Source organism: Malaclemys terrapin, chromosome 4, assembly GCF_027887155.1.
Source record: "Malaclemys terrapin pileata isolate rMalTer1 chromosome 4, rMalTer1.hap1, whole genome shotgun sequence".
NCBI classification, from domain to species: domain Eukaryota; kingdom Metazoa; phylum Chordata; order Testudines; family Emydidae; genus Malaclemys; species Malaclemys terrapin.
The window spans coordinates 23,806,313-23,822,402 of NC_071508.1; the positions used below are offsets into that span (position 1 = coordinate 23,806,313).

General features: G+C 48.0%; 1 protein-coding gene across 1 annotated transcript; it reads left to right on the top strand.

The window, feature by feature from the left end:
- The first annotated feature begins 990 nt into the window (after positions 1-990).
- BNIP5 (BCL2 interacting protein 5) lies at positions 991-11,284 on the top strand. The gene is made up of 6 exons (XM_054027166.1): positions 991-1,074; positions 2,640-3,376; positions 4,427-4,561; positions 5,591-5,655; positions 6,667-6,930; positions 9,323-11,284. Exons 2-6 carry the CDS (start codon positions 2,650-2,652, stop codon positions 9,365-9,367), a joined length of 1,236 nt encoding a protein of 411 aa, XP_053883141.1. The 5' UTR covers positions 991-1,074; positions 2,640-2,649; the 3' UTR covers positions 9,368-11,284.
- The last annotated feature ends 4,806 nt before the right edge of the window (positions 11,285-16,090 follow it).

The following is a 16,090-nucleotide window of genomic DNA, read 5'->3' on the forward strand; positions in this document are numbered from 1 at the left end:
AGCCTAATTTTAGCTCCCATTCTGAAAATCTTAGCCTTTCTGTTTAAGGCTGGCCCCATGGCCAAAAAGCTATTGAATAACCAGTGATGGAAAACATCCTGTTATGCTAGAAGATGTAGATGGCTGTCATCAAGTGTGTCTTTAATCCACAGATCAGTCACAGACCTGGTTAAAACTGACGGCTATGCTAATCGCCTTTCTTTCAGGCTAAAGGGAAGGAGCAATTAAAAAGGCCCCTTTATGTTGTGATAGCTGGAAACAATAGGAAGCCAAAGCCCAAGGCCATAGGCCACCTGGCAAGACTGGTCAGAAGGGGTTTCCTTGGTACTGATTGTAAAGCGCAGGGGCTGAGGGATAGATTGGTTGCAGCTCTGTGTGTGAGAGGCAGACAGCAGACAATAATCAGCAGCCAACAAGACAGTGACCCTAGGATGAAGCCAAGAGATAGAGCTTCTTATGAGCACATTACTCACTGAAGAGGCAGACTTGGATTTCTGAGAAAGCAAATGGCCTGCTGTTTCAGGGAAACATATTTCCTTTTTGTAAATGAACTGGATTTCGCCAAAGCATAAATCTGATGTTTATCATCCATGTCTCCTCCTAATGGAAAGGAACTGGGAAGGGCTCAAATATTGACTAACCGCTGGAGCCAAAAAGGGCAATGAAACAAACATCATGATCAGTAGATCATCAAGGTTTCAAAATGCACTTATTGCCCTCTGGCCGCATTGATTGGAGTTTATGAAGCTGTTGCTTTCGTGGTTGCTCGGAATAAGGAAGTTTTTTTTCTCCCGGTGAAACTCACGAACGCCAGGATGCCAAATATGGACTTCTCTATTTACTGCTGACATACACTTGCAGGGCGGAGGTGCTGGCTGAGAGACCAGCGGCAGGTGTTATCAACCTTTCTGCTACCTGAGTGGTTGGTAAAAATAAACATCTCGCGCAATGTGAAACCGGCTGTAGTATAAAAAGAACTGCACTGGTTCCTGGGAGTCCTATAAACATTAGTGCTTTGTGGCTAAGGCACCTGTCTTGAAACAGGCCAAGAAAGGAAGGAGTACTAGCAGAAAGGTAAATAAAATACAATCAGACTAAAGATGATTTGTCTTCAATCTATCAGAATCAATAGCAACAAAATGAACTTGCTTCGTTAAACTTGTGGGTGATATAAGCCGTCCTGGGGTGGATTGATGCTTTTGATGCCTGTGAGTCTACATCATGTCTCCCTGCTGTAGAGAAAGTTCTGATGTTCGGAGGGGTGGAGTGGTCTTACCACCTTTGGCTCTAGCTGTGATCTAAAACTTGCACTGGTGTAGTGCCATTGATGTCAGCTGGGGTTTGCACCCGTGAAAGCCCCATCATGCTTTTATTTCGGCTGCAGCTTTTCCGCGCTGTCTGCGGCGATTGTGATTTTGGATTTTGCGTATCGTGCCTTTAATTTCTAGCGAGGAAAGTATCCTTTGGACCTGATTCTCCTCTCAGTCACGGTGAAATTGACCTTGTAGGCAAGGCAGAGAGAGCCAGCAGAAAGCACGAAACGCTTTAAGTCCCAGTTGAGCCCTCAAAAGAGGGCTTAAGTGGTGCAAAGGCTTTGTGCTGGATCTCTGCGCAGGGCTGAATTTCACCTTACAACGGTGTCAATCAGCAGTAACTCCACTGAAGGGAATGGAGTTGCCCAACTAGTGTCAGAGAAAAATTAAGATTTTTTTTTTAGTTGCAGTGTTTCATGGTGTAGGTACAAGAAAAGGGGAATAAGTTACTGATCAGCTGGTTTGAGTAACAATCATCATCATCAGCTAATCATTATAATGTAAGAGAGAGCAGTCACACAGGCTGTACTAGTCACACTGCCCCTAGCCCTCACCTGTAGAGACCACCTCTAGGGGAAAGCAGGGAGCTCAGATTCAATGGTCCTCTCCATCCATGGTCTCTGCTGGTCATGAGTTTTGCTGTGTAGACACCTGTCTACCAGGAAGTGGGCTGAGACCACCAACTCCAGTGAACAGCTGCGAGGCACCTTTGATCAAGTCACAAGCCTGACAGGAGTGGAAAACATCCTGATTTGTCTGGTAAATGGCTTGCTTATCGTCTGATTTGAGGGAGTGACCATTATTTCAAGGTCAGATAGTGCGTTAATCACCGAGGCTAGGAACAATACTAGAAAACTGAGATTACCAGCATGTAGCATTTTACTTTAGCTTTGGAGGTTTATGAACTATTAGACCTTAAAATCATATTATGTGGATTATTCTCCTGCAAATCCATTGTGTCCTGTACAGCCTCCTGGCTTATGACCCAGCCAGTCTGCCCCCTAGGAGCTGCTCTTAGGATAGAAACATATGGGCTTTTGCTGAAAGCGTCTTGCTCATCCCCTGACTCTTCCAGTCCCTCCGCTCAATTTTTCTTTCTGAATCTTTCTGATCTTTATCCTGGTTTGCGTGACAAAGCTGCACAAGAAATACATATACAACCTAGATAAGACTTTGTTTGAGTAATAACAATAAAACTGTCGATCATTGACCAGTGGTATCAGAGTGCCAAAGCTTCCAGTTGAACCATGTTGACTTACACCAGCTGTCCCACTGAGTCTAATCCAGCTCTGTGGCTACCTGAAACATTCTTTTCCTTTGTTGTAGCATCTAAGCCATGGAAACCCAAAGGAGGAGACCATGGGAAACAGAGAGCCATCCCAGGGGAAAGTTCCTATCTCTAGACAAGAAAGACGCCAAGAAGGTGTTGGAAATTTATGTCAAGCGTACACTGAGCAATTGTGAGGATTCCTTTGCTGCTAAGAAGAGGGTGGAGGAGGCCAACGGTGCACAAGGGAAGAAGATGACTAAGCTCCGAAGAGCAGCAAGTGACTTCTATGGGTACTCAGGCTCCAAGATAGGGAAGGGCCAAGCATACAGAGCCCAGGCACTGAGGCTGGAAGACGCGCTCAGCGAGAAGAGCAAACCATTGACTGGTGGGAATGCTACAGAAGACGAGCAGAAGCCAAAGGGGAAAGGCTTGAAGAATTTGTCCCAGGGGAAAAATCAACACCCCTGGATAAAGACTCTCCTGAATTTCTTCTACCGGAAAAACACTGATGACTATAAAGAACACTCCGATAAAAAGACGAAGGAAAAAGAGGCCAGCATGGAGCGGGCTCCTAGCTGCATAGAAGCAGAAGCAGCTACAAGAACTGGAGCAGACTCCAGTTCATTGCCGCGGCCTGGGAAAACCATTAAAAAGAGATCCACCCTCAGGAGAGCTTTCTCCTTTAAGAAACATGCCACCGAGGAGGAAAAGAAAGCAGGGACGGAAGCAGGAATAAAAGCAAAGAGGCCCAGCTTTCTTCCACTGCGGAGCATTCACAGGCCATCCTCACAAGGTAGGAGCATAGAATATTTGTAGCTAAATAGTTCCATGTTCCCTGAGGGGACCATGGGCAGAATTTTAAAGTGGGATTATGTTCAGAAAAGTGACTGTAACCGTGACACATACTGGGAGATTTGCAGAGGCATGAATAGACGTCAAAGACCTTGTCTACACTGGAAAGGGTTTACCTGTGCAGATATACCGGGATAGCTATACCAGCAAATCTTCCTTGTTTTGATGCAGTTTATACTGGCAAAAAATTCTTTTGCTGGTGTAACTTATACCAGTTCTCGGAACAAAATAAGCCATACTGGGAAAAGGACTCTTTTGCTGGTACAGCTGCATCTACAGGTGGGGTTTTTGCTGGTATGAAGTCATAAAGAATCACACCCCAAACTCACATTATTATACTGGCAAAATTTCTAGTGTAGACCTGGCCTTAATCCCATTGGCTTAAAATGATCTGTGACTTTCTGTGGGAGTTACAGGACTGCGGAGTCCTCTCTCCTTCGGGCCTGCTGCCACAAGAAAGCTGCACTGCTTTGACTATCCTGGTATAGTGAAAATGGCAAATCTCCCCTCTTGTACGAGTATAACTTATTCCGGTTTGGGATGTGCAAAAACTATACCAGTAGCCGGTACCTCTATACTGCTATAACTGAGTCCACAATGGGGCATTTCCTGGAATCATTTTATCGGTTAAAAATCACACCCCTAACTGACATAGTTATACCAGAACAACTTTTGAGTGTAGGCCAGCCCATAGTTTATAAACACATTTTAAGAATCATTTCTTCCCTGCTACACAGTCTTTATGAAGCGGCTGGTAAATTTTCAGCATATGTTTGCGAGGCTCAGTGACTGTCTTTGTAGCAAAAGCCAGGGCTTGAAAAGCACCATGTGATTGTCATGCTCAGTCGCTGGCCACAGTTTCACATGAATTCCTGAGCCAGGGGAAGCGTGAGCAGTGTCAGCTGGAATTTTGCTACTGGAAGATCTGACAATTCCCTTTCAGTCAGCAAGGTCACACCATCTAAAAACCTCGCCCTCTTTGTCTTTGCAGACAGGGAAGAACATGAGCTTTACTGCACACAAGTCTCGGAAGAGATACAACTGATAATCCAGGGCAATGAAGCCAAGAGAAGAAGAAAACACAGTTACGAAGAGCTACTGAGACCTGCGGACACTCCAGAATCTGGTCAGTATCATCTCATTCCAGGACATGTACAGTCATGGGCCACCCTTGATCTATGCACAAAAAACCCTCAGTGGGATGAGATTTGTCCCTATGCAGAGAGGCAGCCCAAGGCCCGGGCACTGCATAAACCCTGTGTTGAGGACTGAGTGGCACTAGCTGTAGTGTGATGCCCCTGGATGGGTTGTCAGCAGCGGGGCTGGACCTTGGGACCGGCAGCTGTTACAGGCTCATCAACCTCTCTATGTGGCCCAGTCACCACTAGAGGAGGACAGAGTACCACGCTGAGTGGGCGTGGGGTACATTACTGCAGCATAGGCTGCTGCCCAGGCCTGAATTTCATCCTGGTAGGAATTGCCCATGCAGACTGAGCAGGGCATGTGGCCCTTGTAAGCAAGGTGGCCGGCTCTGAGCAAGGAAGGGACTACTTGTTGGCTGATCGGTAGTGCTGCCAGCAGGCAATTTTATAACGAATCTCGTGATATCTGGAGCATTTTAAAGCCTGTTTATGGGCGCACAGGGATGAAAATTGGCTGTCGGGTTAGCAATGACTAACAAAATGCTGACAATCTAACTATTGGAAAAGACACATCAGATGGAGACCCAGACAGACGGACTAGGGAGTACAAGGAAACAATCAGGCAATGTTAGTCAGCACAATTGGAATCGGCTACTGCCTGTGAGCTAACAGACCAGGTCCTTTGTGGGGAATCTATAAAAGTCCTGCTACAAACAGAGGGGGACCCAGAGCCACATTGTACACCTGCAACCGGGCAGCAAGGCCAACATTCCCAGTCCTACGAGCTCCATGCCAGGGGCTGACTCTGCAGAGCTCAAGCTGGGATCAGGACCGTCATGGCTTAGAATGAAGGGTGCTTTTCTGTTGCCCTTGACACGTAAATTGCTTTTCTGAAAATAACCTTTAAGCGCCTGCATTGAAAATCCAGTCCTCAACGTCTAGGGCAGAAGGACTTGGGCTTGTAGAAGAGACGGTCTGAAATTCTGGAAGTAATTCTCTTTCTCTGTCTGCAGAAGAAGCCATCATAAGAAAAATAGTTGCCCTGCTCAAGAGCACTGGGGATCACTTGGACGAGAAGGTAAGGGGAGGACTTTGTTTGGTGGACTATAGATGTTCTGGGTCAAATTCTCTGCTGGTTTAAACTGGGGCAGCCAGGGCCAGCTCCAGGCACCAGCTAAGGAAGCAGGTGCTTGGGGCGGCCAATACAAAGGGGCGGCACTCTGTCCGCTATTGGGGCGGCATGTCCAGGTCTTTGATGGGAATTCAGTGGCAGGTCCCTCAGTCCCTCTCTTCGTCTTTGAGCTGCCGCCGAAGTGCCGCCGAAGAGGAAGAGAGGGGGTGAAGAACCCGCTGCCGAAGAATGGAGTGGCGCGATTGAGCTGTCGCTGAAGTGCTGCCAATCGGCTTTTTTTTTTTTTCTGCCGCTTGGGGCGGCAGAAAACTTGGAGCCAGCCCTGGGGGCAGCATCATTGACTTCAGTGGAGTCTCACATAGAGTTATCTGTTAAGGACTTTGCTCTGACACCTCTCCTAAGCTACTTCTGAACCTGGGCTCCATCCCCAGCCCTTTTGCAATATCTGAGTGACCTGCTATACACATCACTGAAAGCCTGGTTAACCTACAATGTGGCTTTCCATCCAAAGGGATTGCCAAAGGTGCTCAGTACTTCTCACAGCTTCTTATCATCCGGGGCTGATCCAAAGACCGTTGAAGCCAGTGGAAAGATTCCCACTGACTTCAGTGAGCTTCGGATCAGACCTCAGATGAGGTTGGAGAGATGAAGTGATGGGTAAGTCCTAAGGGAATCTGACAGACAGAAGGGGCCAGAACAAAGTCTATGCAGCACTTAGGGCTTAAAATGGAACTTAAGCAGTGCATTGACCTTGTGCTGGCTTTCTGTGCAGGGATGAGTTTCAGGCTAGCAGAGGAAGGAGATGGTTGTCTGGGAATGGATAGGAATGGACCAAATGGGTAGGAAGCCACTACAATTTCGGGAGTGGGTCAGCTTGTGAGGTTGGTGGAAACTCAGACTGGGGAAATATGTATGATATTCATGAATGTGCATGCTACTGGTTTCCCTCTTAAACAGATAAAAGAAGACACAAATCTCACCACGTTCTTCAAAGATATCTCCTACAGCTCCTTCAAGCACTTAGCCGATGTCTACGTCAATAAAGAAGTGACAGCCCAAGTGCCTGAAATGTCTCCTGAGGAGATAAAATTTGCATTCGCTGTGCACTTAACTGCCAAGGTGGCCGGCATCTGTAACCACGCGGTGAACAGGATCATGGGCTTTGGAGACCAATATCTCCAGGATACTTTTGTGCAGTTTTCCTACAGCAAGAACGTCAGGGTAAGAGGGAGAAACGAGTGTGTGATGCAGCCCACGACAGCATGCTGGGGCAGATCCTCAGGGGGTGTAAACCAGTGAAGCTCCATAGGCATTAATGAAGTTATGCCAGATTACACCAGATGAGCATCTGATCCCACCATTGTTATTTGTATTATTGTCACAGTTAGCGACCCCAGCTGAGATCAGGGTCCCATTGTGCCAGGTGCTGTACAGTCACTTAATGAGGGACAGTCTTTGCCCTGAAGAGCTCACAATTTGAATAGGCAAGAGAGACAAAAGAATGGATTATTAGCTCCATTTTACATATGGGGAAACCAAGGCACAGAGATGAAGTGACTTGCTTAAGGTCACACAGGGAGTTCATAGCAGAGATCAGAACTGAACCCAGATCTCCTGAGTCCCTATCCAGTGCCTTAACCATAAGACCATGCTCTCTCTCTCACACCTCCCTGCCTGATGGTCCTGATTTGCATTGTAATAGTTCTAAAACCCTCCGGTATCACTCAATCCAGCTTCCGTGGCTGGCATCTGCAGCTGGTTGGGAAATGATTTTGGTCCCACGTAAAACACTTTGCCAGAACGAAAAAAATATTTATTTCCTTCAAAGACTTTTGGCCAAAAATTTGGGGATTTTGTCAGAAAAGTCAAAATGTGTTCTGTTTTCAGCAACCCCAAACTTGTCATTTTGGGGGGTTTCAGGGTTTTTCCTCCACTATTTTCCTCTAAAACTAATTTTTAAAATGGTTTTCAACAAAACCCCACTTTTGACAAAAGAAAATAATTTTGTCAAAACCGTTTTGACACATCACCGTGGAAGTGTGTAGTATCAGCCCCATAAAACAGATCATTGCCAGACAGATAAACTAAGACCTAGGGTAACAGCTATCAAAAGAGCATGAGAAAACAGAAGACTTAAAAAAGTTTCCATTTCCACTGGGCTCAGTTGTGGTCTTTTTTCTGGGTGGTCCCTTGAGTGTTCTCTGATCATTCAGACACTGTGCCTAATGGGTCCTGGGATGTTATTTATCCCTCTGCCAATGCCCTCCTTTGTGTATCTGAAGTCTTCCAAAGAGGATGGAGCTAGGCTGTTCTCAGTGGTGACAGATGACAGAACAAGGAGCAATGGTCTCAAGTTGCAGTGGGGGAGGTCTAGGTTGGATATTAGGAAACACTATTTCACTAGGAGGGTGGTGAAGCACTGGAATGGGTTCCCTAGGGAGGTGGTGGCATCTCCATCCTTAGAGGTTTTTAAGGCCTGGCTTGACAAAGCCCTGGTTGGGATGATTTAGTTGGTGTTGGTCCTGCTTTGAGCAGGGGGTTGGACTAGATGACCTCCTGAGGTCTCTTCCAACCCTGATATTCTATGATTCTTGTCCGTAGGCCTCTTATGTCTTTTGCTCTTTACACAACAATATGAAGAAATGACATGGGCACAGTTGGGTCCCAAATAGCTCTACGCAGACATGCCTGGCCTAGCTACACACAATGCTGCTCTGGTTGGTTTCTAGTGACTTCTAAAACATAGAACACAGAAAGCGCTAATGGAGGGCTTGCAAACCATTTAAAAGGACACTACCCTATTCCTATGTACTACACTGCCAAATTTAGTGTCACTTGCCCCCACCAGGCAGACCAACACAGGGAAGCTTTTCACTTCTTGCTCTTTGGTGGGCTGCGCTGGGACAGAAGGTTGAGAGTGTTCGCGCATGGTGCAGAGCAACAGAAAGGGTTAATGCATCAGTGGTCAGGATGGGCTTGATGCATTGAATTCCTGCAAGGTGTGATTCCACTGACAGAATTCTGGGAGCTCATGCAGGGGACATGGCCTCTACGGGAACTCTCTGGGGACTCTGCTGTGTGGGAGCTGCCTTCACCCCAGCACACCAAGGGGCTTGAGCAGGGCAGGGGGCTGGTGAACCTGTGACTCCATAGGTCCATCAGTCATTTCCTCCTGAGGAGCTGGGCTGCATTGATTCTGGAGCACTGAGCCTGCAGGAGCTGCCGAGAAGCACCACTGCAGTTGCTGCTGTGTGGTGGATTCCTTCCTTCTCTGGCCCCTGCAGATCTGCCAATGCCTGGCCCAGTCCCTCTAGTTGGGCACTGGAGGTACACTGCGGGGTAGGAAATGCCAGGGCTGGATCAGGCAATCTAGTCTGCTCAGTGCCAACGGCTCTGCAGGACAGAAACTCGCAGGAGGCAGAAATGGGATAAATCTGCCCACAGGGAAATTTTCCTCCTAACTCCCAATAGTTAGAGGTTGGTTTATGCCAATGGCATTGCCACTAGTTCCCATATACTCCTCATAACCCGCCAAGGTCTGTGCTCACCAGCGTCACACACCCGTCCCCTTTGTGGAGCGGATCCTCACCTGTGGTTTATTCTGTCTCAACAGGACCGTGAGAAGTTCAGCACTAGCAGCTGTGAAAGCCCAGACTGAAAACTGCTCCCCAGGAGTTTGCTTTCTGAACTGCTATGGTACCTATGGTATCTTCAACTTCAGCCCCACCTCTGTGAAACAGGAAGCCATCCTGGGCTGGGAGGGACCAGCTGTCACTGACTCCTGCCTTTGGTAGAATTTCGTGGAGCATGAATTAAAAACCACGGAAGAAAATGAGTAACATGGGGGTCAACAAGGAGAACATAAAAGAGAGCTAGCTAAGGATGAATATTCAGTAGCTAATGCTAATACTACGTTCATCTGACTAATCTGTGATAATCCTCTATTGACCAAATTGTTGCATATGATAGCTCAGGGACTATTTTAACTCCAGGATATAAAAATATATTTACTTCTTCTACCATTCAAGACCCTGGTAAGAAAAATCACTTAAGCACATGCTTAATATTAAGCACGTGCTTAAGTGTTCTCCATGAATAGGTTGCTTTACGAAATTGGGCTCCAATCCTGTTGGTATGTCTTTTATTTATTATAATTAATGCTATTCAAATTCTGCAAGGGAGATTAAACCTCATGTCTCAGGGTTTAGCTAATCTCCAAGTATTAGAGATTGGGATGAAACCAACGAGGTCAGATTATCTGCCATCGGCTACTGCTGGAGTTCTTGCATCTTCCTATAAAGCATCTGGTGCTGGCCACTGTCAGAGATGGGATACTGAACTAGAGGGGCCGCAGCTCTGAGCTTCTAGGGCAATGCCTGTATTCCTACGTTCTTGGTTTGTAATGCAAATGCTGTTACAGTGCAATGCCCAGGAAGCCACTGGATGTGATGATGCCAAACTATTGCATCCAATAGCATGGTGATTCTTTCAAACATAAACGTGAGGGGCATGGAATTTCTATGAAATGAATGAACATTTTGGGACAAAAATGGGCAATACTTCTCAGAATGAAGGACATCTAAGAGTTCCATTTCCCCATCAGAGGACTGTGATGTAACCATTCTGCAAGGGGGACTGGAAATCATTTGGCTCTGTCATCACCTGCAACCAAACCATTCTCAACACTGGTTGAGAGTCCACCGAGGACGTGTCTTCAACCATGAGCCATTTTCCTACTGTAGACAGCAGGGCCATAAACTCATCACATTTTGGAGCGGGTTATGGATTGGGCGCACATGAACTGACAAGTGGATTGCCGCTGGAGTAATGACGTTATGTACTGAACTATCAGGTTTTCTGCCAGATGATTTTAGAATCTACAGTTTCTCCTCGTACATTAATCAACACAGAGAGGAACAAACATTCCCAAGTGCTGTTATGAATATCTTGGAGAGCATGTACTTGAGTGTATCCCTCTCCCAGATGCTGGGTGAAATGTGGAGAGTGGGGTGGGGCAGAATGCAAGTGAATATTATGTTACAGGTGGAGTAAAGTGTGTCTTAATACACCTATGTGATGTTCCCCTCTGGTGTTATCTGGACCGGTGATCTGCTAGGTCACTCCAATCCTCGACTCTGGGAGCCAGCCTTACCCTGCTCTGCTGTGAGAACTCCCACTCCCAGGATGTTCACGCACAGCCTCTGGCATGTCAGCTGCTCCCAGCTATGTGAGTGAGCACTTTTGGCCAGCTGCTGCTTAGATTGTGCAACCGAATGACACTAGCCAGTATCTCCAGTCCCAGATACAACCCTAGGAACCTCCATCTTGGAGTATCCAGTTATGCCCACTGGACACTACAAGCTTATATGAGTTTGTCAATTTAACAAAGAAATTGATATGTACCAGGCTTGTTATCCCAAGGGGAGTCTCTGACACGCTTCAAACCAAACGCACTGCTTCAGGTAGAATAAACAAAGAAATGTATTAACTACAAAAGATAGATTTTAAGTTATAATAAATCAAAGCACAAGAAGTCAGATTTGGTCAAATGAAATAAAAGCAAAACACATTCTAAGCTGATCTTAACACTTTCAATGCCCTTACAAAATTAGATGCTTCTCATCACAGGCTGGCTGGTTGCCCTTCAGCCAGGCTCTCCCCTTTGATCAGTGCTTCAGTCGCTTGGTGGTGGTATCTGTAGATGGAAGTGGAAGAGAGAGAGCCTGGCAAATGTTCTTTCATCCCTCTTGGCTTCCCCACCACCTCCACTTCAGAGTCAGGTGAACATTACCTCATCGCAGTCCCAAACTATCCAAGGGCAAGGAGGTGACTGACTTGAGAGTCCAACAGATCCTTTGTTGCTGCCTAGGCCAGTGTCCTTTGTTCCTGTGAGGCTGGGCTGGGTTTGTCCCATACATGCCCTGATGAGGTGTGAACTGCCCCTCTGCTCCTGGAGAGTTTTGCCTGGGCTTGTTTTAAGCCATGAGGACACATTTTCAGCCTCATAACTATATACATGAAATTACAACCTATAACATCACTATAACAACGATGCTCAGTGCATCATGAGCTTTCCGGAGACACTCGACATGACAAACTTTGCATTGGATACCACACAATCATATTATAAGGATGAACGTGGGCGTGCAGGGTGTTCCCCTGAGGTGCAGAGTGTCACAACCTAATGTGGGTCCTGTGCCAGTTCTTGTATATTAGATAAAAAGCAGGATAAGAGACATAATATTTTGGCAGGTGGCCATCGGTGTGTGTGTTGTTTTATCGCATGATCATAGCTGCCTCTGCTCTTATAAGGAGTTCATTACAAAAATTCCAGCACAGTGATATCAGTGACTTATTAGTAAGTAGAAGATGGTTGCCCGGACACCAAAGTACAGAGGGAGGTGGTTCACAGGTGGGCTAGAGCCCGTGCTGGCATGAATTGGCATTGCCCCATGCCAATCTTATCAGGCCTTATCACACTGCAATAAAAGACCTGCGGCACGGCTGTGGCTGATCCAGGTCAGTTGATGCAGGCTCGCGGGTTGAGAGGATAAAAATGGCAGTGTAGCCCAGGCTCTGAAACTCCACGAGGGTAACCAGGTTCCAGCCGGAGCCCAAACATCTACACAGCTATTTTTAAGATGTACAATGTGAAAGAGATTAAACAATAAGTACTGGGAATGGGTCCTAAATCTTGCCCCATTGCAAAGACCCCCTCAGCAGGAGAATGGATCTCTGGATGAAGGCCGCAGATCTTGGCTTGGTGCCAGTAGAGAGTGCCAGAGAATTCCGGAAGGACCCCTGACAGAAGTAGTTTGGGAAGGTCCCTGCTGCAGGGGACATACCTTAGTCAAACAGAACTGACTGGGCTCTATGCAGGGGTAACTGGATGAAATTCTCTGGCCTGTGTTATAGAGAAGGTCAGCCTGGATGATCCCATGGTTCCTATTGGCCTTAAAAAAAAATCTACGAAAGGGAGCATGTGATTATGAAGAACACATGCTCATCCCTACGAGGGTACATCTCCACTGCAAGAAAAAACCCATACCACCGCGCCTCAGAGCCGGGGTCGATTGACCAGGGTTCAGGCTGTAGGCCTAAAAATAGCTGTGTAGATGTTTGGGCTCCGGCTGGAACCTGGTTACCCTCGTGGAGTTTCAGAGCCTGGGCTACACTGCTATTTTTATCCTCTCAACCCGCGAGCCTGCATCAACTGACCTGGACCAGCCACAGCCGTGCCGCAGGTCTTTTATTGCAGTGTGATAAGGCCTGATAAGATTGGCATGGCACACTGGCGTGAGAGCACCTAACACCATCAAACCTTCATTCTAACAAGCCAAAAATTCATCCTTGGCATAGATTCCACCAAGACTGGTGGGTTGATAAACAGATCGTTGGAGACAGGACTTTTCCTTTAATCATTGGTTTCTCAGCCAGTGTGTAAGCATGTGTGTGTGTGTGTGTGTGTGTGTGTGTGTGTGTGTGTGTGTGTGTGTGTGTGAGTCTGAGACCCTTCAAATCCCCCTTATGCATAGGCAACACTGCAGCACGTTCCATTGCCATAATGCTGCCTGCTAGGAAATCCATCTTCCAAGACCAATGCAATTCTACCCATTCCTTCCAAAGCCAACATATCCCATTACCTAGAGACTCTTGTTCCTACTATCTCATGCTATGGGGCCTTGCAGCTCAGAGTTGGTTTTATGCCTAGCCAAAGCAAAGGCAACAGACAGAAGACTGAAGAATTCTCACACTGGATGCTGAAGAGACTTTCTGCTTTCCCACTGGCGAACATGCCAAGAGCAAAGTGTTCAGCTGGTGGGAAACACCTAGTGTGTAAACAGATGTCAAAACAAGGGACAAAGCTGCCATTCATTGATACTTCCTTCCTTTCCTCCCCCCATCCCAGGGTTATTTATAGCTCCAGATCACGGTGGCGAAGGATCTTGATCCTGGTGGTTAGTGGTCTCAGCTCCTCTCAGTGGGTTGGATCCAGTGCCCACTGAAGTTAGTGGTTACCCTTTGTTGCCTACACCAGCTACTCACATCATGGGTATGTGAGCGGTAGGGAAGGGCAGCCTCCATGAGACTGCCCTGTTCCCCCCGTGCATGGGGTCAGGGGTTGACACGAAGAGATGGGCGATGCAGTAGGGTACTGGGGGACATGTGCTGGACAAAGTTGGCGCAGGGTATGTCCTACCCTGGAACAGGGGGAACTGTGTGGCAGATTGGGATTGTCAGAGACATTTTGTGCTACCCTACATGGGGGGGATTTTGGCAGAGCCACCGCTGAGCCCTTGGTCCTCTCAGGCAAAACTCCCACTGACGCTGATGCGAGCTTCGACTGAATAAAGACTATGAGACAGATCCTGACACCGTTAGCCACCTTCCGTGGGACCTTACTCTGCAAGAAGCCCTGGTAGCCTTTCCTCCTAAGAATGGGCCAAGCAGAGATGGCAGGATTTGACCGCAAACTAACAAACACCCTTATTTTTTTAATAGCACCCACTGGGCTCATGGGAGCTGTAATAATTTCTGGCTTCCATAGTCACTCCTGACTGATAGAGCGCTGGACTGGGACTCAGGAGACCTGGATTCAGTTCCTGGTTCCGCCACTGGCCTGCTGGGTGACCTCAGGCACTGCTCTGTGCCTCAGTTTCCCACTCTGTAAAATGGGGATGTTACTGACCCTATTTGTAAAGCTCCACTATTGAGCTCCACTGCGGAGAAGCACCATATCAGAGCTAGGTATTATTTTATTCTGGTAACTGATCAAGGCTGATGAGGGTGAAACCGGACCCATCAGGACTGGTTAAAAACCACTATGATTGCATCATGTCATTTGCATAGCATCAGACGTGCGTGTGACATTTGACTGAGCTGACAATTTAGGTGGAGTGGGAATAGGAAGGCGTATCACACAGGTGCGGAGGTTGCTTGCTTTGCTTTGCATGCCGCACTGGGGGGTTTTGTTCTCTGTGCGTTCAGGACCTTCCCGACCAGGCAAATGAATATTTGCATAACAAAGTCTCTCCCCCGTGCCCAACTGACGTGATCTCTCCAACGTCACGGGGAAGCTAGTGTTCTGGTTCTGTAGCAGCTATAGTCCATTCCCTCCCGCCCACCCGAGGAGTCTCACATGGGGAGAAACGGGGGCACTGGCTCTAGCCAGGGGCTGATGGCTGTAGCTGCGGGACAGCCTGGTGAGGGACCCCAGCAGAGCTGCTCTCTACCAAGATGTTGTTCTCAAGATCCTGGCCTGGGGCTTCCCAAAGGTGTGGAAGGGGACTATGCCTCCCTCCCCAAGGGCTGATGGCTCTTAGAATTCAGGCCAGGAGAGTGGAGAGAAGGGATGGGGAGGAACAAAGTGAGCAAGTCTGACTCATGGGAAGTGCTAAAGGTGGAGGAAAGAGACATCTCCCAGTTGTTGTAGGGGAAATAAATTTTATCAGCTGGATGAAATCTTGTTATGGGGGGGGGGGAAGGAGGTAAAACCTCATTGAGATCTATAGGTTGGCACTCATCTTTCAATTAACATCACTGTAGGGAGAAGCTCCCACCTAAGACAAAAGGAGTATATGAACCCACCCAGGAGCTTTTACTGAAGACAGAGCAGGAAAAAACTCCTGGGTGAGACTGACAGACAAGACAGCTGGAAGGAGCAGCTGAAAGCAGAGTGGCTGAGCCCGGTAGAAAGCAGGGCAGAGGCTTTGGGGCAGGGGAGTGCAGGCTGAAAAGATTGGTGCTGTGAGGTGAGCAAAAGAAGCTGTTTCCTGCTATAGGATTCCTTCTGTGCTCAGTTACACAGGACTTGCTACATTCTTTGTAAATAAAGAAAACTGCGCCTAAGTGTCACCAATCTCTACTCCAGCTGGAACATCCTCCTCAGGGCCCCAACCTGCTCCTGTGTGCAAGGGCTTGGAGCAGCTCACCCTTAGCTCAGTGCATGGATCGCTCTCTCGCAATCATATTTTCTCCCTCTAAAGCAGGGGTGGGCAAACTTTTTGGCCTGACGGCCATGTTGGGTTTCAAAAATTGTGTGGCGGGCCAGTTAGGGGAGGCTGTGCTGCCCCCAAACAGCCAGGTATGTATGGCCCGGCCCCTGCCCCCTATCCACCTCCACCCCTGCTTCTCACCCCTGACGGCCCCCCGGGACTCCTGCCCCATCCAACCTGCCCTGTTCCCTGACCCTGACGGCTCCCCTGGGCCCCTGCCCCATCCACCCCACCTTCTCCCTGTCCCCTGACTGCCCCCAGTCGCCCCATCCAACCCCTCCTCTCCTTCCTGACTCCCCCCCGGGATCCCTGCCCCATCCACCCCCCCCTGCTCCCTGACAGCCCCCAGAACCCCCACCCCTGACGGCCTCCCGCAGCCCCATCCA

Coding starts and splice junctions, on each gene's coding strand:
- BNIP5 (XM_054027166.1), top strand. CDS start 2,650: ATGGAAACCCAAAGGAGGAGACCATGGGAAACAGAGAGCCATCCCAGG. Junction 4,562..5,590: donor TGCGGACACTCCAGAATCTG/GTCAGTATCATC, acceptor CTCTGTCTGCAG/AAGAAGCCATCATAAGAAAA. Junction 6,931..9,322: donor CCTACAGCAAGAACGTCAGG/GTAAGAGGGAGA, acceptor CTGTCTCAACAG/GACCGTGAGAAGTTCAGCAC.